The sequence below is a fragment of the Nyctibius grandis genome, chromosome 4 (genome assembly GCF_013368605.1).
Source record: "Nyctibius grandis isolate bNycGra1 chromosome 4, bNycGra1.pri, whole genome shotgun sequence".
NCBI lineage: Eukaryota > Metazoa > Chordata > Aves > Nyctibiiformes > Nyctibiidae > Nyctibius > Nyctibius grandis.
Genome location: NC_090661.1, coordinates 62,935,849 through 62,960,618, shown reverse-complemented (window position 1 = coordinate 62,960,618; position 24,770 = coordinate 62,935,849). Strand labels below are relative to the sequence as shown.

At 41.9% G+C, this 24,770-nt stretch overlaps 1 protein-coding gene across 1 annotated transcript in view; it reads right to left on the bottom strand.

Moving 5' to 3' along the window:
- Positions 1–1,394: 1,394 nt before the first annotated feature.
- Positions 1,395–24,770, bottom strand: part of KIF26A (kinesin family member 26A) — a 107,348-nt gene continuing 83,972 nt past the window's right edge. The window contains 11 exon segments of the mRNA XM_068398467.1: positions 1,395–2,016; positions 2,560–2,710; positions 3,109–3,129; positions 3,586–3,776; positions 7,267–10,651; positions 11,216–11,378; positions 13,089–13,248; positions 13,547–13,730; positions 13,981–14,243; positions 14,722–14,815; positions 16,804–17,013. Coding sequence (XP_068254568.1) covers positions 1,841–2,016; positions 2,560–2,710; positions 3,109–3,129; positions 3,586–3,776; positions 7,267–10,651; positions 11,216–11,378; positions 13,089–13,248; positions 13,547–13,730; positions 13,981–14,243; positions 14,722–14,815; positions 16,804–17,013 — 4,998 coding nt within the window. The 3' untranslated portion in view covers positions 1,395–1,840.

Below are 24,770 nucleotides of genomic sequence, written 5' to 3'. Positions count from 1 at the left end.
CATTGCAGGCCGTTTGGCCAAATAGCTGGAAAATACTCGAGATGGTGTCGTTAGAAGCACTAGCTTTACATTAAATCTGCCTGGAGTTACTCCAGCCAGCACCAGTGGGAGATGAGGACCAGACACAGCTGATGTCTAACCAGAGAGCAAACGCAGCAGTGTCAGACAGAAATGAATGCAGTCGTTTGCTATGATGGACCTATTGGCCCAGGGCTTGATTCCAGTTCCTAAAGATTTCTTGTGGTTTTAGACCCATTTTTAATTGCTTTGTCTCATCAGGGAAAACAAGTATGTGAGCCGCAGGTCTTTGTTCTGTAAACTATGAAGTGCTAAGAGAATATAAGTACTATCATTGCTATTTATTTTACCCTTTGGTGTTTTGTCTGTCTTTCCTGATTGGTTTATGATGACTAATGTCAAAACTCTGTTCCCAGTTATCTCTCCTGGGCAAAGAGATAATATAATGTGACATTTAATACAGTGTACCACAGGCCATCCTCTCTCTTCTGAACATTAAAATCACGTACATAACAAGAAGCAGTCGTAACAATAGATGTATCTTTTATTCACAGATAAAAAACGAAGCAAGCTGTTATAATACATATTTGTACAAAGGATTTGAAAAAACCATAAAAAGGAAGATGATTAGAAAATATGATTCATTATGAAATGTGGTATTACATACACTATTAAACCTTTTCAAAAGTATTTGTTTGGCAACAATTTATCAATAGTTTCCACACTTAAGTGGCCTCCTTCAAAAAAGCACAAATCTCATGCAGCATGTATAAACTTGATCCTGAGGGTTTGCCTTCCTTAGAAAAACTGTAAAAAGATATAATATTTGTCTTAAAAGTTCAAAATGCAAATGCTATATTTATAGTCAAAACTATATAAAAATATGGACCTAACTTAACATTTACAAAAACTTTTTGTTCCTTTTTGTTTGTTTGTTTTATGGTTTTGGTAATAAATGTAATTCTCAATTCCTGCAGTCAGAGAGGAAAAAAGAAAACCAAAACAAACCACAGTGCCCTTTGTAGACTTCCTCACATTAAGTTTACCACTCCAAAAAGACCAGGTCTGTGATATGTGAGGTTAGTAACCAAGGAAGTAGGTAAGCAGTTAATATATATCTATATATGTATATATAAAATGGAAAACAAACATTTCTTTTGATCTGAAAAAGTAATAATACAAAACCTGAAGGTAAAACAATCATCTCAAAATGCCATAATACACCTTTTCCATAGATAAATGTTCATAAAAATATCTTGAACCCTAACCAAGAAAACAATTATAATACAATTTTAATTCTGCTACATAAAACAGCTTTTCTATGAAACAAGAAGGCAAGTTCAGGTATGAAAACATAATTTACTTATTGCTTTTGCTACAATGTTGTTTGTTTTTTACATATAGTCATAAATACACTATACAGTATAAAATATTTCGTAGGAATACATTTTGCGGTCTGCTTAGGTTTGCTGGCTTTAATTCTAGCACCAAATACAAAAATGAAAATCAAATTAACTTTAAAGGCACTTCCATTGTATGTTTGTTTGTTAATTAACATCTTGGTTTGTACCAAATTTCTTCGCTTCCCTCTGGTAGAAGCAATACTTGATCCTACTTTTATCTTTGTACAGTTCAGGTCACGTTGAGGCACCAAATGATTTATGAACATTCCCATCCCTCAGCTGTTTCTTTCTCTTACAACATTCATTGTTGCTTTTTAGTCATCACCTTTCCTCCTTCACTTCCCAGCTACTCAATCGCTTTACTTCTTCATGTCGGACGATCCAGCTTCACTTCCTTCAGTCCCTTGAAAAACCTCTCTTCAAACTTCCACTTCCCTTACTCCATCTTGTACATCTGTTATTCCAATATCAAAACAGGTCACTATCATGATATGTGACTTGCACAGATTAACACACTGCTCCAGTTCCTCTGTCACTTGTTCCAGTGCCTCCAGGTACTCCTGTGACTCCTTATCGATATCAGGATCCACTTCAACTGTCAGACAAAAAATCAGTGAGTAAGAGAAACAACTCATAGCAAAACATTATTCTATCACAGGGGAGCCAATAACGTAGAGTACCATGTTATTTCTCTTGAACTAAGAAATTTTTTTTACTTTGTTCAGCAGATGCAAAACTCTAGCTTGAGGCTCCAGTTGAGCACAGTACTCAGTCTGTGAACAAATCTCATGCCTCATTTTCCCAGCTATAACATGGATACGGAAACATTTTTTTCCTTCTTTGGAAAGAAGGATAATAAAAGGTTATATGAATATTTAATATTAACAAGCATCACAGTGAGTCTCTGCATTGTTTTCACATTCTCTTCTGGTTGGTTTGGAGGGGTTTTTTTGTTCATTTCTGGTACTACTCAGCACTGAACAAATCCCATATCACAGAAATACGAATGGAGTCAGAGTATTTTATGGCTCAATTCAGCACAATATCTTAGCAAGTGCTTAACTTTTTCAGTGGAACTGCTCACATGCTGAAAATTTGTTACATGCTGATCATACTGCTGTTTTTGCAAAATACTTACAGTCATCTTTCCACTTATTTGGATCCATCATCAACCTGCACTTTGTCTCTTCCAACTCTTCCTTCAAAAATTCATGCTTTGCCTTTACTTCTCTGATTCGCTGCTGGCGCCTTTCTAGTATCTTCAGCTTGGTATGGAAATACATCAGACCCTTTTAAGACACAGAAAGACCATTTCATGAATTTGCCTTTTATGAGCTGACCTCCAACAGTTTGACACAAATTGCGCCCACGTCATGACTTCTAAGAGTTAGCAGGTGGGTTGTTCGGTCAGTTGTGGGGTTGGTGGGGTTTTTTTTTTGGTTTTGGGGTTTATTTGAAGTTTATATTAATTGATTCTAATCTAGAGGAACAGCATGCTAAATCACTCAAGCATTTGTTGCACTTCTCTGAATTAGCAAACATCTCTAATACATTCTGAAATTACTACTGTTTGTAGAGGACTTTTTTTTTCCAGCAGTGCGAATTACAAACACAGCCTAATAATAATGTGAGAGTTATATTTAATCCTAAAACATATGAATTCTTATTTTCTTAAAAGCATTCCTACCTTCTCAACATCCTGGAAACGCTATTATGAAAGAAATGGGGAAAAGGCATCAGAAGAATATAGAATTCTGGTCTCCAAAATAGAATTAGCTGAAGTGTTTTCCAATTACAAGTAAATTAAACTCAGTGCATCCCTGATTTAATAGAATCCTGTCATTTACATAAAGAGTTAATGACCCTATAGTTGAGGGAGGCTGTAAGGTTTCATCAGCCAGGCTAAGATTATAAAGTCTTCTCATAATGTATTCATTGGTAACTTCCATTTACACCATCAGTCATGTTAGACACAATTAATTTTAGACAGTAATCATTTTCATTTTCTGTGTTAAGCATATCCCAACATATGAATTGTAAAATTAATAATTATAGTGCTTTAATTGCAATCAATTTCCTGAACACCATTCCAGCATTCAAACAAGGATTCTGCCTGTATACTGTAATTTAAGTTGTCTACAGTTGTTGTAAAATATGTGCTGACCTCAGTTTCCTCTTGTCTGTGTCGCTGTAATCGTTCCACGTCATCTATCTCATAAACTTTAATTTCAAATGGCTCTTTTAAAGTGCCTGGCAAAGGTGGTAGATCAACCCACTGGCCAGTGACGCTGGGTCTTCTTCCTAGGGAGGCAGCATCTGGCAACGGAGCAGGAATCAGTCTACGACGCTGGAGACCTAAAATATGAAAGACAAGTGTTCCTCAGATTCTAAGAGACTATCAGACTGCAGAATGTACTGCAGTGAATGAATTAAAGAAAGATTTAGGTTCTCAGGATACTTAGGAAGAAATGCTTTTCTTGATCTTTTCCTTTTAGTAGAATACCCTCAGGCTGCTAATTGAGTTACTGCCTTGACAAAGTATGTTCCACTTGGTTCACCGATGGGAGTAACAGCAGTTCCTCTCCCAAAGCAGATGTCTGAGCATCAGTTCTTTATTCTCTCCTTGCAAAAATATTTTGCCTGAATTAATTTTTCTTTGGTAAGCTACAACGGTATTCATTACCTTGCAAAGGCAATGAGATAGTGAGTAACTTCAAACCAATACTGATAATGCCAGATGAGTATGGAAATCTGCTCCTCCAGTTAAAGCCAAGCAAGGCTATCTAAGATCCCTCGCATTGTATTACCTCTTTGCAAAGAGCAAACAGTTCCCTCCAGAACTACTACAAATGCTTTAAGGTGCTAAATGCCAGCAGTTTTCAATGACTTAGTGGGATTAGGAGGCAATCAGAAGGCAGCAACCAACCAAGCTGCAACTTGAGCCACCTCTAATGTCAACGCCTGTCACCACCCACTTGCACCAGCACTCAGAGCGTGACAAACCTCACCAATTCCTCAACCGGAGGGCTCCCAGATTTACAGACAAACAGCGTACTACCGCCTTGATGCATCTGCTAGGGCTCAAGTTTCATGAAGCAGAGACTGACTTATGTCCTTCAAAAATGCTGGTACTTTTGTGTACAAGAGTTGGCACTTTGGTGTCTAACAATTTTTTGCTATTTTAAAAGTCTCTCTTCATTCACTAAAAGGCTGACTTTATACTACTTGTGTCAAGGATGAGTATGTGCATAGAGCTGGTCAGGCAATGTTAACAAGGCTGCAGTCCAACCCCTAGGTAAATAGGAGAGCTGAAGGCCACCAGAAACAAGCTGAAATGTCACATGGTAGCAGTAAGTATAAGAAGCTTTTGGGTGACTGGTGACAATAAAATTAGTGCATAATTTCCTCCCCTTATTGAAAACCAATTCAGAGGTAAGATGTCTTATTTATTCTGGTCCTCTTACAAAAGGGAGTACATCAAACAGACAAGACAGTGCTGCTCAGAGGACAGTGCTACCAAAATAACTTATGGGCTGAGACCTCAACAGGAGAGTTAAGTGCAAGTTAAGGCTGTCAATTAGACCCTGTCACAAACTTCAACGTGAAATGGAGACAAAATCCCAGCAGGTACCCCCAAGAGCAACACACCGTCATACATACCTGAAGAGTTACCTGCTTTACATATTGTTAAGAATTCTTAAGATGAAATTCTTAATTGCATCCTTGCTAATTTCTAAGTAACAAGGACAATCACAATGGGAATGTTTTGGACAGGGGAAGATTTGATTCTACTTCTACAACACCTGTTCATTGTTCTCACAACCCCAATTCATTTAGCCTGTATCACCACTATAGTCCTGCCTGATGAAATCACACACTGTAACTCTGATCCTGTAACCACTTTGGTGAGAGCAGGATCCCTCTCAAGAGGACACTGAACAGATGCAGTCAAACACACATACTAAGCAGACAAACTTCACACCGTTGCACTGTACCAGCCAGGGTCAACATCATTTCTCCAAGGATGAAGTTAAACAATAAGGGGACAAGGTTTCCAGTGAAATATATGGGAGCAGAATTTGTCCTTAAATCCAGAGACTGCATGACTCCAATACAGTTTGGAGCAACATAAGCTACTCCAAGAATCTCTAACACTTTGCAAAGATTACAATATATTTTAGGCCAATAACAGTCTGCACCAAACATTGCTTGTAAGAAATATTTCATGAACTTCCTAGGAAACCTCATTTCATGTATAAAACACATTATTGTCTCGAAGTCTATAGCACTCCAGAAAAGTAATACATAATTTACTGATATAGAGCAATTTCAATTGGAAAAAGAAATAGTTCATCATTTTTAAAGACCTTATAAGCACTTCCTGGGGCAAAAACAAATACAAATCCATCAGTGGGTAATGCCTTCTCAATATGTGTGCAACTTATACAGCTGTTAATATTGATTTGTAGGAAAGGTTTAAAGAGGTTGATATGCTATGGAAAGAGAACTGCAGCAAATGTTGCACTAAGTTTCCAAAATGATTTATCTCCTGCTGAAGCAACTCAGTTGCTTTGACCAGAAAGCACCATGAGATCTACATCAGTTTAACTCATTTGGTTTTACTGCCAGAATCGAGCATCACAGGTGTCTACAGGGATTGCAATAATTACCACTTGCCAACCAAAAGCTCAGATTCAGCACATTGCTGCTATTAGTTCCTACAGTCAGTATGCTTAGGTTGCTGAATGAGGCTGCTGGTCATTGGCTACATGGCACCAATAGCCACCGATTCTTTACGATACTACAGGACTTCAACCTAGATCAGTAAAAATGAATACTGTAACAGTAGTCACATGAGCCTGATTTTGAAGCTGGCTACAACCAGCAGCACTTACATAGGCACCACCTGTGAAAGCAATAAGGAAAGGCGCTGGAGAGCAGGAAAGGGGGCCTGGCTCTCGTAAGCCCAGCTTTGCATGGTGGGGTCAGACACGCCTCCCGTGGCACAGTACGCAAGCCAGAGCCGCCTCTTCTGAGTGTCTCCCCCAACCGTTTTCCTATTGCTTATAGTATCCACACGTACACACCAACATTTCTTTATAAAACCGCTACTACAGTGCAACACAATACTTTTGCAATTAGCTGGTAGCATTAACATAAGAGCTGCTGCATCTTACACACACACTTTTCTGTTCTGCCCCTAAGTCTTACCTTTGGGTAATCTAACGCATATTCAGCAATCCTCATTAATTCACAAACGCTCTTCTCCCCTCCAGGCCTATTCCCTTGTTTCCAAACTGCAATCCCAGCCCATCTCACTGAAATTCCCTCATAGACGCCTGGTAGCAGACGTCCTCCTCTCCTCACCACCCTTCTCTCATCCATCTTCCCTGACACTCACTTGATCCTCACAAAAACTCATCAGTGCCCACCCAGCACCCTCACTCTTCCCAACCCACACGTAACACCCTCCTATTTCAGGCCACCCTGGTGCTGCCCTCACTGCCGACCCTGCTGAGGAAGGAACATCCCCCCTGTCTGCTGGCAGCCATCTGCTGCCTCCTCCCTTGCAGGGAGGCTGCCGGCACCCCGGGGCACCCAGCACCTCTCCTGCCCTCTCTGCCGCAGCACCTGTGTCACACCTGCAGCTTTGAAGTGAAATAAATGACAAGTAGCTGCTGTCACAGCGATACGCGTGCACACACAAGCGCATGCAGACAGTCCACCTCCCTGCTTTGAGTTCCCCCCAAATCTCCTCTCCCTCTCTGTCAGAGACACTGTGAAAACCCCCCATCCTCAGGGACGCAGTGGAGCACCAGTGGACAGCTTTCCCTTCATTTCTTACCTGTTGATCGTTTCTTGGGGGACTTGAGGCTCCTCATGCGGCCCGGCGACGACATCCCACTTTCGCTCATGGAGTCGTGCGCTGAGGAGGCGCTGCCGGTGGCCTCGCTGTCCCGAATCATGCTCTCGTAGCCACTGCTGCCCCCACTGTGGTAAAACAGAGCCGTCCTCCCCATGGCCGGCGGCAGCTCCCCACTTAGGACGCTGCTGTTGTCGCTGCCGTGCCCGCTGCTGTACCGCTGAGGCCGCCGGGGTGCCGTTATCTTGCTGTACGGAGACGGCAGCACGGGGATTTGCGACTTCTCGTCGCTGAGGTTAATGCCGCTGTCATTGCCGCTGTCAGAGTCAGTGGAGCCTCGGAAGTGGCCCGCCTTGGCAGAGCCACCCGACACCAGCTCGTTCACGCGGTTGTTGGCTGCCCTCATGGCCTGCTTGGTCCCCATGATGGTCCCTCGGCCGGGTTTGCCACTGACGGGCTGCATGGAGCGGGGGGCCGCCTTTCCACCAGGGACCACACCAGAGCCCTTCCCTGTGGGCTGTGCCAGGGACTTCACAGAGGAACTGAGAGACTTTGACCCACTGGCAGAGAGGCCCCGGTTTTTATTCCCATTCACTTGCACCTTCTGGTTAGCTGTGGGTTTTGCCTGGTTGTTTTTAACAGGCACAGGGGTGGTGAAGGGCGGTGGTAAACCCACACCAGAGGCAACAGGGGGGACCCCCAGCCTGGGGACGGAGCGCCCTGCCCGGCTGTTGCTGGTGCTCCCGCTCTCCCTCGCCACACTTGCTTTGGATCCAACCGACATCAGGCTGTCACACCTCTCCAGGGACATGTGGCTCCCGTAACGGTGCACGGCTTCGCTCTTCGATGCCTTCACCTTTAAGCTGGATGTCATCTTGGGCAAAGAGTGGTCACCCTTCAGGTTCATTTTGCTGCTGGCACTTTCGCTGAAGTAAGACCCAGCTTTCAACCGCAAATCTGCTTCATCTTCAGCCTTTGGTGTGGCAGCTCTGGCAAAGTCCAGGCTGGAGGCTTTTCCCCCACCATTACCCAGACCAACAGGTTTCTGCTCCAGGCTCGATTTGCGTACAGGAGGTGTTGGAGGTGTGGGCCCACCTGGCCTGGGCAACATGGTTGACTTCTGTGGTGCGCTCTTTTTTCCCAGTGACGATTTCAAGCTGCCAGTGGCCAAGGGAACATCTGAATTCCCTCGGGTCACGGCCTCCGACAAAGTACTGTTAGCATGTGACACTGGCATCACTCCCAGCGTAGTGGCTCCTCTCTTCAGCTGTGGCATCTTCATCGCAACTTCTGATTTCTTTGCAGCTCCACTGGAGGACTTGCAGGCCATTTCGCAACCATCCACAACCCTCTGCGAACAAGCGAGCATAGTCTGTGACTTTGTTGGCCTAGATGCTGCGCCAAAATACTGGGCAGCTTTTCCTGGCTGCTTCTCAGTACCAAATGCGTGAGATTTTGGAGACAGCAGTGAGTCTGCAGGTTTTGCTTCCAAATGATAATCAGTGCGCAACAGCCAGGGATCTTCAAACATACCATGTGGATTCTGCAGCTCTTTATAGCTGAGGACAGTATTATTGTGGATTGGAGACGAGGTAGTTTTTGTTTTCCTAGGAAGACTAGAATGTATTGTTTCTATCACAGGCGTATCATGAGAATTACTAAATTTTATTTTTACGGGCTGATCAGTGACACAAAAAGCACTTTTTATCTGAGATGCTTTGGTAGTTTCAGAGGTTTGAGGGCTTTTGCTTGTGCCTGAGGACAGCTTGCTGGAACTCAAGCTGTCACTCTCCAGTTCAGAGAAGCAAAATCCACTGTCGTTCAGAGTGCTTTTCAGGGGGACGGATAAATGGGATGAATCCAAGTTGAAGGGTTCCTTGGACTTATTACAGCTGTAAGATGACTGTGCAACAAAACTGTTGCTAGACTGAGCTCCATCACTTTCAATTGTACAGATGCTGACTTCACTAAGCCACGAACTGATGGAGGAACGTCTGCTGCTGGTAAAGGGATCCTTAGCAAAGGGCACAACAATATCAATATTTACACCAGTAGAAGTCTCCTGTGAGGTATAAGCATCAAACTCATCATTTATGCTGCTGATAATACTGACCGGCCTCGAACCCGATGCAAGGGCCTGAAGGGAGCAGTCGCTGTTAAAGCTAATGATACTGGAAGGTCTTCCATTATCCATAATCCCACTAATGGATAGTTCTTCCACCACAGTGAAAACAAGCTCATCCTCTCCATTCAGCTCAACAGGCTGCTGCAAAGTCACCGTGGTGGTTAGTATATCCCGATCAAAACATTTCCCTCTGAACGCTGACCTGAAGCTGTGTACCTCTATCGCACCTGACTGATTCTGGGCGTTGCTACCAACCAGGAACGTGCTTTCTATGGGGTTTTGCTCAGGTTTGTTTCCCACCTGCTTGCTCATTCCCACAGGAGGGGTCCGAATGGCATTGCTATTGTCCAGCTCCAAATTCTCAGCTTTGGAGCTCGGTATGTGCTCTTTCTGCTGTGGAGCTGGAGGTGCTGGGCTTGGCAAGGGTCTCTTCACATACGAGGACTTTTCCTTAATGACACATTCAGCTGTGGCCTTATTCTGCTCTGGATTCCTTGAAGGGCTGCACCTTGAGGACTGCAGGGAATCAGTGATTGTCTCTCTCTCTCCCTCCAGTATCGAGTCTATTATTTTGTTGTCAGCTCTGCTCTGAGGCTTGGAAAGCTCTGTTTTCAAGTGAGGTGTGCTCTTTTCATGACAATTGCCATTGCCACTCCTTGGTGCAACAGCCTGGAAAGGAAGGTTATGTCCTTTTTTGGGAGATGCAGTTTCTTGTGGAACCGGTTTCTTAAATGCTCCAGAAGGAGAAGATAATTTTTCCTTTATCAGCTTAGACTGTGCATTTTCTGTACCTCCAGGGACTGGACTACAATTGGACGCAACGGAGATTTCTCCACAAGCAAATTTGATGGGTTCCTCACTTCCATCAATGCACTCTAACCTTTCTTGCAGTTCAGCAAAAGTGTTGCATTTAAAATGGTCCTTGTCAGAACTCCTACCAATAGCAGAATTGTCTTTATTTCTCTTCTTGTTTAGGGATGGGATTATGGGAACGAACTCTGGAGGACCTTCATTATCTGTCAATTCTCGGTCAGACAAAGCTGCACCATTGGGACCAACATAGATGACAGTATCACAAGACTGTTCACTGCTGGAGGAATAATCAGGATCACTAGATATACTCAGGACAGGAAGGTCAGGGTCAAGGGCAACAGTTCGTGGGTGGAATGGTCGCAAATGAGGCGGTCTTCGGACATGTCCTTCTTCACATGAACTCTCTCCTCCAGACGAGCTGGATGCATACTGCAAATGATCAATAAGGGAAAAGTTATTAATATTAATTGATATATAAGTATATATATGTATATGTACATATAATTGATTAAAAGGTCAGGTTTGCTACATATTCTGCGCTTTGTGTATCCTATCACAACTACATCTAGTGGAAAAATGTTAGTGTGTGAATTAAAATAACAAGGTCACGCTACATAGATTTTACTGTATTAGGAGTAATATAACAATCACACCTTTTCAGATAATTTCCATTAAATATTATGCATTGTCCTTCTCCTCAACAGTTTTCTGTTCCTTCCTATTGGTTTTTAATTAATACTAATAGGAGCTTTTGAGATAGTTCTACATAAAAGCAAAGAAAGAATACGTGTTTGGAACAAAAAGAAGGGAATTTCAGGATTAAGGATTTGGGGCGGGATGATGGCTCAGTGCCAATTCATTTGTCAGTTCCTCTCCTGAGCTTTTATGCATTTTGTATTACTTCTTACTGCCGAGAAATCCCATGTTCCCCCACCGAGAGGTTAGGAAAACTCATTTTCAAATGAATTAATTTCAGCTTGTTTGTGAACCAACCTTGGATTTCTTCTTTCTCATTCGGTGGATTCGCGATGCAAGCTGAATGGTGGTGAGAGTTTCTGCATAATTGGCTGGGGAGTCAGAAATATGCGCAATCATAGTAGTTCTGCAGTTGATGTTCCCAAGTGATTCCCTCAACAACATTGTCAACTTGTTGTCCCTGTGTAACAAATGAGAACACTAGGATGGTTTAAAGAAATCACAATCTTTTTCTGCAGATTTTTATACCACAAGCTGTGTTTTCACTCTCATAGGATATATGCATGTATGGTACATGTAGATAAGAAATATGCTCCTATTATTTGACTACACTTAAAATGTGTTTAAATGTACACATACACATATTTTAATTATTTATATGCCTGTGTATTTGCAGTATGATAATTAATATTATTTGTAACTTAGGCAATTGTAAAAGAACTGATAACTAGTTCAGCTATCTCAGCTTTAGCTCATCTTACCCAAAAAGCTCATGAGTGCTGTATTTTAGCTGCGCAGACTTAGCACCTGAATAGCTAAGCTCTGTGAGCTCTATGCAAACAACTTTGACAATAAGAAAAAAATAGGTCAACAGAAATGGTAAGAAGTCTCTAAACAATTATAACAATGTTCGATATCAGAAATATACTACCAGTGCCACCCCAACTAATCCAGTTTCCATTCTGCCTGCTGTGCTCTGCTCTGACATAGCAAATGGGAAGTACAATTTGTCTCTGAAGGCTTTCCTGGTGATGCGAGTCCTCCGCCATGGACAGCAAAGCTGACAAGAGAGGTGACATTCTGTCCTCCACTGATCTCCAAGACATCTCTCCCCAGAGCTCCCTGGAGGCTGCTTTCTGTCGCCATCCTGGGTGGGCCCAACATGTTGGAACTACCATCATGTCTGCTCACTAAACCATGGTAGCTGACAAAGTTGAGGATCTGCCCTTCCCTATTTTAACCCACCCATCCTCTACTCCATCCATAAACCTAGCAACTACCCTGAGGAAATTATCTTTCTGCCTAATACAGAAAGAAAGAACACCTGTTTGAGATGCAGTACTAGATAAATATGTGAAATGACATGATTGATAACAATGGCACGAAGTTATAACACATGAAGACAAGCAGCAATTAAACTTAAGGAGTGAAGGCCAAGTTCTGGTAGGGTGTTTACAATGTGGCTGTTGTCTTTAAGCTGGGGTCCCCACAGGTGTGTTTGACATAATATTATTGTCAAGTGCACTCCACAAAGGAACACATCTAAATGCTTGCTTCTGCTAAACAAATGTGCAACATGGTGGTCATCTTTTTTTTAATTGAAAAGATGTATCATTCAAAAAGGCATACAGAAATAACCACCTTTGATGACCATTCTCGATAAAGTCTCTAGTATTTTCTGAAATTTCAATACAGTTTTTAAATTTGAAAAAAGGAGAGAAAATCCTATGAAATTTTCATGAAATTATTCACTACTGTCCAGCTGGCTGAGATCGGTCTAAATTCCAAATCCAGGAAACAAAGAGGAGACAGAAGGAAAGAAAACATTTTGGCTATTTTCCCCTGCTTTTTTCAACAATCAAACCCTCCCCAACTTTTCACCCAACTTAAGTCTATACCAATATGCATATAATTTTTGGCTATGTAATTAAGAATGTCACATTACTATGTGACACTTAAAAAGCTGTGTATATGTATATATACATATAGACAAGTAGATGAATAGATATATGTATCTGTAATATAGAAGTGACCTTAAAAGAGGACAGACCCCTCTCTGACAGAACTTCCTTTAACTTCATCTTAGGTAAAGAGTAAATTGTTGATGCAATTCACTGGTAAGGTAACACCAGCCACAAATTTAAGATAATGCAGACGATAATTCACTTACTTATATGGCACATGCTTAGCACCATTAATTAAGGCCAAAATTACATTGCCCAGGGCAGAAAGAGACAGACACAGACAGCCTCCTCCATCTCGGCTCTTGCTCAGCACTTTTTCACAGCTCCCTAGATCAATGAGATGCAAACGGCTGCGTCCTCCAGACACTAAAACAAAAAGGGGAAAAACAGTTGTACATCATGTTCTTGCATGGACTCAAGCCAAACTGAGTATTCAAAATGTATTCAAATGAGGAAAATAATGAATACAGCATGGGATAATGACCAAATTAAATATAAATAATAAGGAAACCAGATATTAGCCACAGCTACCAAAGTTAAAGGTGACTCGACTAGCTTGAGGGTTCACTTCATTTTTTCTGTTTACGTTTATTGCAAATTATTGTTTAAACTAACCCAAACCCATGTCATTTAAAAATAAACAATATAGTAAGAAGATTCATACTTCCTCCTTTGCCACTCTTCTCCATGCGGTACTGATATATGTGAAGAGTAAAGAGCATATGTGAATTCCTCCTATCTTCTTCCTCGCAGTCAGGTTTGCTGGTACTTCTGGCAGCAATTGCAGCATCGAGGAAAAAGGCAGCTTTCTCTGCTGTCGGGGCCCTTAGCTCACTTTGGTTTTGAAGCTTGAATATAAACAAGAAAAATACTAATTAGCACAGGGGCATTTTTTTTTTTAGCATTTTTTGCTGAACTAGCTAAATCTCTAGGGCACTAAAAGAAACAAATATATACACCACGGGAAAAGGGTTTATAAATTAAAAAGAAATTTATTTTACTGTCTTAAAAGTTGTCATAATTGTTGTCAGATATAACGAAACAAAAAGCAGAAGATAGTCAGGCTCAGAAAAATCTATGTTGTGATATCCATTATACCTGGGTTCCACATATTGGATCTTCTCTCAGATAAACCCCGGGAGACTGGCCATCCTGAAGACTGCCAGTGGCTACTTCAGCTAACAAATCCTTAAGGTTTTCATCTTTGCCACTGATCTCCACAGCAGATACTCTAATAGAGAAACGAGTCCCGGTTTTTTCTTTACGTTCATTGATTAATTTGAAGAGCCAAGAAATTGCACAAGGGATGATACCAAGGCTTTGCGTGGAGTTATCTTTCCCAATCATGGTAAAAGATTTCCCTAGAATGAAAAGTCAAACATGAACTTAATTCACCTTTCTTGTACAAGACAATGTCTCTTCATATCACCACTGTACATTACATGCAATGCTGTGTGCTGCACAGATAATGGGAAAGAACAGATGCAAAAATGCAAAGTATTGAATTATTAATACATTACTATTTATTCAATTAGTTTTACAATTTTTGTAACTCAGACCCGCAGGAAATTAACGTTAAAAACATTGCTGATCTTTTGATTTTCATCTCAATGCACCTATATAAACTTGCTCTTGAATAAGCTAATCTGATGTTACGTTTTACCTTTTCAAATTAAAATTTACAATCCCAGTGTAGAAATAAACCATGATAAGTTTGCAAAGCTAATTAAAAAGAAATTCTAATCTATTCATATACTCCAGGTTTATTGTTCCAGGAGCTGACAGCATGTAATTACCAGACTGACATAGTAATTAACTGTAACGAATTTGGGAGCTCACCAAGCTTGACATGACCAAAGCAAAATATGCAACCATCTGCACCATTCACAACAGACTGGATTACTTCTGCTACTGTTCCAGAGCACACCTCAGCCTGAAAGAAAGATTGGAGACAAATAAGTAAGAGCACATATACTGCTATGGTTTTTACTATTCCTCTGTAATGAAATCAATGAGTCAATATTTTTGAGGTGCAATATTCTTCCCATTTTTATGGCATCAGTCCTATTATTTTAGTAACTATGCTATCTTAAAAAATAATAAAATATGCTACTACAGCCTAAAATAGTTCTCAATTCTATTAAACCAATTCTCTTGGAATATTGATTCTATGACTAATGTAGCAAACTGAATGCTATCCAACCAGGCTTCCTGCTGGTATAATAGCTTAGCCAAGGCTATTCAGCAATAGTAGCAACTCCACTGAAATTAAGCTACTCAGGAGTGCTCACAGGAATTAAAAAGACATTTATACTGGAGAAAATGCATTAAGATCCCTGAATAAGATTTCATAGTATCACATTTTCCTCTTCCAGGGGAACACCATCGTCAATAAAGAGAACTTGCTAAAATATTTGAGTGTACTAAAACCAGTTTATCCACGTCAGTGAAGGTTTCAAATATACAATAAGATGATCTATTAAGTACGGCAACTGGGGGCAGGGGAGAGGGTTGGGGTAAATATGTAACTACAGCAAAATTATAAGGCTCTGTTTGCAGGTGCATGGCAGCAAGCTTGCCTCGAGCAACAACGCCTGCACAGAAGTGGCTGTGCTGGCCAACGTTACGCAGAAACACCACAAACAGGCCACCCAACAGGCCCACCACAAGGATCCAAAAGAGTCCAGCCCAAACAAGGGGTCAACAACCTGAAGGACCGGTGCCAAAACCAGCAGAAAAGCAGCTGTGACCAGCCACCTTGCAACAGGGCAGGCAACACAAGAAAAAGCCACTTCCAGTTCTGGACTAATGTCGAGATCCCCCTGTTGCATATTTCTGCACAAAGATGTCGTTTGAGCTTACGCAGAATCTTAAAACCAGCTTCCTGGCATGGTTACCATTGTTTTAGGCACTGATCTGTGTGGAAGGTTATTCTCCATCTTTAGTCCTTGGCTAGAACTTGGACGTAATAGATATTTTCATATCTCTATTTTGGGACCCAAAAAAATTAAACAAAATCCTTGGAGATCTGAGGGTGGGATTCTTAACTAGATCTTGTCATGTTTTCTCAACATTAATATACCATTTTCTCTTCGGATGTTTTGTGTTTTATTTTTATTTCATCAAACCCTATTTTTTTTCAGGCAGTTCAAACTTGAAGTAGTTCTTCATACTCTTCTTATTTTTTTCCTCCTTCTAAAGTTGTTCTAGGATTTTTTTTCTGAACTCAATATTTTTCCCAGAAGGAAATTTCAGGTGTCCAATCTCACCAAATATACTGCAGCCCACAATCTTCTCAAATACCAGCCATCCTATCTGTGTATCAGATTTCAGGTCTGGGGCTACTACTGTACAAATACACCCTTTTGCAGGGCAAGAGAAAGGCATGCACCATCAGCACCACCATCAAGATAAAATAGGAAGTCAAAACCACAGTATAAACAAACTAGAAAATGCGAGGAAAATATAAAAGCTCCCTAACTGTTTCAGTACAGCAATCCCAGGGGGTTAGCTGTATCTCTTCTCCTAACAGCAGCATTCAGTTTAACGTTAAGCACATGTTCATTTCCCATTGAAAGCAGTGGGGAAGGACTTTATTTCAGTGACATCAAATGGGTTAAAACCTGAACGAATGGAAAAGTGAATTTCAATTTGGTTGTATGTCTTTCTCTAACAAGAGAAAATGCAGGAAGATAATTTAGTTGGCAAATCCATCTCCCCAGCTGTTACTCCTTAATTTTACATCTCAACTAAACTGAAAATGTAAGAATTTACCCACTTGTCTATTAATTACCATGTTTTTTCCAGGCATTAAGGCAACTCATTCAAATAAAATTCCCCAGAAACAGAATGAACTCTTAAGGCAATCAAATGCAGTGGCCATGAGAAGACTCAGGAGATTAACGTGAGTGACTCCAGTACCTGCGAAGCATCCTGGGGGAAAACCGCATCAAAGGCAAACATCTTTGGGACAGCAACAACGCCTCTCCTGTGACCTGCATTGGAAGGCCCGCTTGCTGCTGGATCATAAAACGTGATTTGCTTTTTTCGCGGGTCTACCTTTAGGAAGGACATGGATTCGGATGTTTCATGTGCTCCTTGAGAGGGACAAATCCTTACCATCACTTTCACCTGCAAGAATTCAGAAGAAAGCGACAACTTGAGTTGCCAGCTACAGATAAATGCATGCAAAGCGTTACTCCCAAACCCACTCCCCCTCCCATGACATGTTCATTTGTAATATTTAGGTGTGTCAGAACAACCGTGGGACAAAACCAGAGCCAGATATTCCAGCCTGGTTTCCACCCTCAGGTCTTCACTGAACTAGCTTTTAAAGGCGCACATTGTCCCTTCAGTTGACTCTGTTCCAGTTTTACCATTTCAATTTATAAATGTCTGATCTGCAGGTATAATCCACTGTAGGTGTAATACCATGCCTAAAGAAAAGGAAACTCTAGTCTCCTACCATTCAACTACTTGATGTGACCAAAAGCATCACTTGATGTGACCAAAAGCACTCTGAAAACCAGTCTGAATAACGCAAGGCTCAAACATCTAGTGCATTCAAAGTGAACTAAATCTAGAAACTTTCAATTCCTGGTTCACATTCTTCTAATAAAAAGGTGCTTCTCTTATAACCTTCCCAGGCAGACACCTTTATGCTGTCATTGCTAGGTTCTTCAGTGGTTAGTTGCAGATTTAATGGGTGAGAAGGGGAAAAAAAAAAAAGCATTAAAAGGTCAAAAAGCTTGAAAAGAAACCACTCACAAAGTACATTGCTATTGCAGCATTGCAAATGCCAATTTCTTACACATGGCATTTTAAGACAGCATTTTTAGAGACCTCAGACATGTTGCCTGTGATTTCCAAAGCAGCTTATGGGAGCCAAGCGACTGGGTCTCACTAAAGTTCAGCAAAGGCTGCACACCTGCTTCTTTTAAGCTTCCTGGAAATCATACTCTTACTTTGAAAAACTGTGAAATACTGGCTCACACCCACTTACAACGATTTATCCTTATGAAATGCTCCCAGGTCAGAACCAGCATGTTTTATACACCTTGCACTGAAATAAATGACTATTACAGGTGCAGCGAATCACTTTGCCCGTCTTCAATACTGCACTGCCCAGCAGACCAAACTTAAGAGAAAAGCAATGCTCAGCCAGAGTGACTTTCCATGGCTAATATGAAATGTTTCAATAACAAGCTGAACAACAGTATTATCCCTTATCCAACTACCAGACAACTTTCATAGCACCAGTGTTAACGATCTCATTTCACGGGGTGAAGAGCCTCCATGGCTGTAATTGCACCACAGCCAGAAGAGCTGGAACAATTTACACCTGTACTCTCCAGAGCACCCACCCACTCCTTTTCCAGCATTTGCACCTGATTTGGAAGGGGAGCAACAGACAGCAACCCCTCTACTGCAAATTACCAGGTAAACCCTCCAAACACAGAGCACACAATCACTTGCTGACCTGAGTCAGGCCCACCTCTAGCCCTGAGCTGGATGGTGCATGGGGAAGCCGGGTTGGAAAGCATACAACTCTGATAAAGAATGATCCTCCTTTTCAGTAACTTTTTGTTGCTAAATTTAACCTTAAATCTGACAGAACAATTTGACTCCTATTTACTATGTTCTGAGAACATTATTTCATTAAAATGGTGTGCACTTATTACACTGACACATTCTCTGTGTCTTTACAAAAAAACGAACTTTGCAGTCAGCACTTCCCACCATTTCTGTATCCAGAGAAATAATGGCAAAAGAAGAACCAAAGCTGAAAAACTACTTCAGCAAAGCACAACATGGGAAATGCAGGCAACGAACGGAGACCAGAGCAGGCTGAGCCACCCTCCAGGACTGCCCTTCATACCAGACAAGATAACAAGGTGATGGATACACACCTGCACCCAGTGTGTGCAAGCAAAATGTAGTGTCCAAGCCTGGATGATCCACAGCAGACGAGTGAGTGCAGTAGTAAGCACCACGCTGAACTCTCCCTGCCTTTATCACCTGGGGAGGGTGGTTAATTTGAAGATTTCATTTAGGTTCTCAACTGTTTCATTTTTCCAGCTCCTGCTTTCTGTGGGGGCTAAGCTGCACACAGGCATCCCTACACAGTTACTCAAGCATCCTCACAGAAAATATTTTCCAGAAAGCAGCTATAAAAGGTTTTCCCCAACATTTTTTCCAAACAAAGAGGTTAAGAAACAACCGACTCCTCCAGTAAACACTGCAGGAGACTCCACCGAAGGTAGCAGCAAATTCTTCCACCTGTTGACTCAAGCAACCTCCTGATTTCAACGCTTTCTTTTCTTTCCCCTTTCACAGTGATATGAATATGAAAATACAGTCCCAGAAAATAAGCGAACCTTAGAATAAATGAAACAGCTGCTTCAAAAGCAAAATGCCTCAGAGGTGACACACTCAAGGCTGTTTCCCCATAAAAGCTCCATGAAGCCAGCTTTCTGTATTAGCCTGCTAGCTCAACCTTGACGTGCTACCAAGGTGCTCAGAAAAATAACCTCCCTCGGGAAAAAGAAAATACCTAAATATATATATAAATACAAATGTCCACTTCAGGGTCACTTGATTAAAATGAATTTTAAAATATATGCTGTTTTCAAAGCACTTCTCTAAACAGTCCTTTCTGTTCTCTCTTCCACCTATTATTAGATTATAGCAGCCAGAGATTGGATAAGAGGAAAATTGCTTTGCTCCTGACCTAAACAGCAAGTTACCTCCATCAGAGCGTTGCTCCCCCTAACACAAAGAGGGCTTCGCCCCCAGAAAAACCTTGTGTGTCAAATCAGCTTTTTGAGACCACCTCTCTGAAGCAGAAAGATACTAAAATAGCTTCCCACAATGGATCAGATCCCGAACTTAACAGGCCTCAAGGGTCATCTTCACTTTGTAGTGGAAGTGAGCTTTCAAGACAAATGGGTGGTGAAAGAGAAACGCAGCTCAAGAGTTCCTCTTTCAGTGTTTTATATCTAAAAGCTGATTTGCAGAGTAGAAAAACACTGATTTCAAATTTAGTTACTCTGCCCACTAAATCTATCTATAAGTGATGCCTACCAGAAATTGTAGGGTTATAATGTGTCACACTCATTCATGATGCTGAGCCAGACTCTGACTTCACTCAGAAATGCTCATTAAAGTACCAACAAGCACAAAGATTACTCAAACATATCCGTTCACAACAGCAAAAGCTAAGTGCAGGCAGATCCCGGGTGCCTGCACATGCTTCTAAGTATGTTTGCTGTTATACTATTTATTCTTCTTACACTTCTTGCCCTCCTGTGTTTCAGGACCAATAATAAGTGACAGCTCTGAAGTTCATCAGCTCTGAAGTTCATCCCAGTATTCTTCTGGGATGAGTACTGCAGAAAAGCAGTGTACTATAGAGCCAGCACGGTTCCTGCCTTAAGGATCAGCTTAACTGCATCTTCTCCTGGGTCTCTTTATCTAGCTCTCAGACAAAAGGCATGCTGCTCACCTGTAGAGATAGCAACGTGCAGTGCAGAAAATCATCCACATACAAGGGCTCGCAGTGAGGGAAGGATTCAAGAAAACATGGGAACCTGCAAATTTTAAAGTAACTTTGACTCATAACTGGGGAGTGTAGCAGCAATACCTGCACTGCACTCTAATGCTTTTATTTGCTTATGAAAATAAATGACTAGAATTAAGTGCAATAACATTAATTTCAGGCCCGCTCAGGACCACACTCTCTGTAGGCAGTTATTCATCAACGCAGCCAGCTTTCTGGTGGTCAGTTCCAACTGCAGTGGTACCAGCTACTGGTAACACTTGCACAAAGCAAAGAAAACACAAGAAAAGGAATTTAGAGGAGAATGAATGAAGAAATGGAAGAATAAGACAGCTCTGAAAGAACAAGAACAGGACTCGGGGGAGCGGGGAAGAGAGCTAAAAGGAATGGGGTGGAGGAGAAAGAACACAGAAAAGGAAAGACAATACAAAGATGGCAAACTCATCTCAGGCTCAGGGCGTCTCTGCCCTGACCACTTTTAGACTCCTTAAGGAGAGCTAAGATGGCACATCCTTCCTGTGATGGGGGTGACCCTTCCTGCTAGAATGGGGGATTTTTAGTAACTCTTTTTTTTCCCCTCTTTTGTGTATTTCTTCTTCAATGTCACAGAAAGATGTAGAGTAAGAAAAAGAATTGCAAGTGGAAGTTCATCATTACCAAGGATACAAGGATTTCTACATAGACATTCACACAGACATTGAATATTGGATAGAGGCTCCATTTTAATGAGGATGTTGATAGAAAAAGAGGATAGGTTTGTATTTGAGCTCAATTTCTGCAAATAAAAATAAAAGAAACACAAACATCAGAATACTTGCACATTATTAACATTTTTCTCAGTGCCTGAAGAGAGCCTAAACATGCAAACCACTGAAGTATCTGGTGGGTTTTATACACTGGGGGTTAACAGCTGCTGAACTTTCCAAATTCATGTTTCTGCAGGAACCAGGAGGTCAGCAAAATTGCTGAAGGAAACTCTGTTAAAATCAAAAGTGGTTGGGAAAAGAAGTTGGCAAATACAACCCGAATATGCCATTAAATGATAAAGATTTTTAAAAGTAAATAAACAAGCACATAATCTGGAAAAGCCATAGAAATGGGTGGCACATGGTCAGAGGTCCACCCACCCAGCACAAAAATGGGTGTAATTTTAACCTTCACTGGCAAGGATGGGAGAGAGATTCATAGCAATCAAGGAATTTTTCTTTTTTAAAGTTTATCTGTCTGTCAACCTACGGTGGAAGTCAGGGAAAAGAAAGGCTATAAAAGCAAACATCTGCAAGCTAGAATTCATTTGCTCCAGCTATGTAAGGGCAAACACAGTGGATGGATGCTGTATCATGAAAACAAAAGTCATACCACAGTTTTATGCATGCATAAAGAATTTTAAGGGAGACAAACTAGCAAAGGGCAGATTTCTGAATGAGAGGGGGAAAAAAAGTCCCCTGTGTGGAGGACAATGGTTATGTGGAGGACTATGGGGCTAAACCCCAGACAGTTTTAGAAACATCTGATGAGACCACTAGAGAACCACAGCACCATACAGTACACTCAAGTATCAGTAATTTGTTGGAGTCCTGAGCCAAAACTCTAGACTTTGACATCCTGGACCCTTATGAAAGTCAAATATAGATCACAGAATCACAGAATCACAGAATCACAGAATCAACCAGGCTGGAAGAGACCTCAGGGATCATCGAGTCCAACCATTGCCCTTACACCACCCTGTCAACTAGACCATGGCACTAAGTGCCATGTCCAGTCTTTTCTTAAACACATCCAGAGATGGTGACTCCACCACCTCCCTGGGCAGCCCATTCCAATGTCTAATGACCCTTTCTGAAAAGAAATTCTTCCTAATGTCCAACCTGAACCGCCCCTGGCGAAGCTTGAGGCTGTGTCCTCTTGTCCTATTGCTAGGTTGCCCGGGAGAAGAGGCCGACTCCCACTTCACTACAACCTCCCTTCAGGTAGGTGTAGACTGCAATAAGGTCACCTCGGAGCCTCCTCTTCTCCAGGCTAAACAACCCCAGCTCCCTCAGCCGTTCCTCATACATCAGACCCTCCAGACCCTTCACCAGCTTGCTCGCCCTCCTCTGGACTCGCTCCAACACCTCAACATCTTTCTTGAAGTGCGGGGCCCAGAACTGAACACAGTACTCAAGGTGCGGCCTCACCAGTGCCGAGTACAGAGGGATGATCACTTCCCTAGACCGGCTGGCTACACTATTCCTAATAGAGGCCAGGATGCCATTGGCCTTCTTGGCCACCTGGGCACACTGCTGGCTCATGTTTAGCCGGCTGTCGATCAGCACCCCCAGGTCTCTTTCTGCCAGGCCGCTTTCTAACCACTCTTCCCCCAGCCTGTAGCGCTGCTTGGGGTTGTTGTGGCCCAAGTGTAAGACCCGGCACTTGTTCTTGTTGAACCTCATGCCATTGGTCTCGGCCCATCTATCTAACCTGTCCAGATCCCTCTGTAGGGCCTTCCTACCCTCTAGCAGATCGACACTCCCACCCAGCTTGGTGTCATCTGCAAATTTGCTGAGGGTGCACTCGATCCCTACGTCTAGATCATCTATAAAGATATTGAACAGCACCGGCCTCAGAACTGAGCCCTCGGGAACACCGCTAGTGACCGGCCACCAGTTGGACTTTGCCCCATTCACCACCACTCTCTGGGCTCGGCCATCCAGCCAGGTTTTAACCCATTGAAGAGTCCACCCATCCAAGCCCCAGGATGCATATTTAAAAATTCTGTCCTAAACATTGAAACACCTCAGAAACAGAGGGATATGTACATTCTGGCTGGTACCTGCCCTTCCTCCTCTTATAGCTCATCTCCTCCATTGCTACTGTCTATCCTATTTCACACTTAAAGCTCACAAGGAGAAACCTTCTGCCCCATCCATCGCCACATAGCAGTCACTGTTTCCATGCTGTGACCTCCTCCAGGAGTGCTGTCCCCACATGTCCCCTTTGTGTGGACATGTGATTTCCAGACCTCCCCCTGCATACTGAACCAGCTGGAGTTGAGGAGAACAGGATGAGGGAGTCACAGCAACCAAAATAATGGGCTGGCTGCCAGTGGACTGGTCAAGACAGTGCAAAACATCAAGCGTACGTCAGTGTCAGAAAGCAGGTTTGGAAAATGTAAGAGACAGACCAAATAGCCGTGAAACCCACATTTCAAAGCAACTTTCTGACATGAATGTGACTGATGGCCAGAGGCAAGCTAGCAGTTTTGTCTAATACAGCCCATATATTTTGGATATGCTGAATTGAGTAGCGCTACGGCAAAGCCACGCATCAATGAATACAAAACTCCTCCAAGACCAGTGAGGCATGCATTGTCCCAGAAGAAATCACATCCAAGGCTGAATTTGTAGAGAAAAAAGCCAGTGATAACAGTGAGAATGACACAATCCTACACAATTTTAGACAGAAACAGCCAGGAGACTGAGACAGTCAGGTTCACATTGATTATTACCCCACAATCAAAAGAGATGGAAGGGAGACCAGACTCTGAGACCAGACAAAGGGGAAGGACAGTCTCACACTTAAAGAACCAGGTGATTTGGCATCAGTTCCTAAGACTATCACAGACCTCTACTACATGTTTTAGACAATGAATACAAAAAATACTATATATCTCTCAGAAAGTTGGTCATTCATCTTTCAGTGGAGTGAAGGGTGCCAAATACTTTATGTGGTTTAATTTGGGGCAGATACATAGACAGAAAAGACTTCACTAATTCACTAAGTAATGACTAGACTCTATGGCATTTTGAAAGCTGAGGAAATTAAGACCCTGACCCAGCCAAGTATGTTAGCACAGGCATAACTGTAACATATGGTACCTCCTTTGAACTCAATGGATGTGCAGTGTTCATGTGTTTATAGTGATGCTTTGTTAGCATCTGATGCTTATATAGTTGTCAAGTTTCAAATTGGACAGAATGAGAAGGAAAAAATAGAAGGAATGAACTAAAAAGCATCTAAAATTTTAAAACACATGCGCTCAAGCTTTTTACTAAAATAAATTCTGACTTTATCTGTCTGTATTTTGGGAAAGTGCTGGCACTGTACTGGAATCCATTCTAAAAATGCTGGTCATATTTCGTGCTACAGCAGTATCATAATCCCTAAATGAACAAGCAATTTTGTCTTTAGCAATAAATGTCATTATATCAAATTTGAATGGACACTAAATATTCCCTGGAAATACACGTCCTTGACAGGCATCATGCAGCCAGGAAGTTAATTTTGTCCAATGTTCACAAAATGGCGTATAACAGCAGGTTAATTAAATAACTATGTTTAGACTTCCACC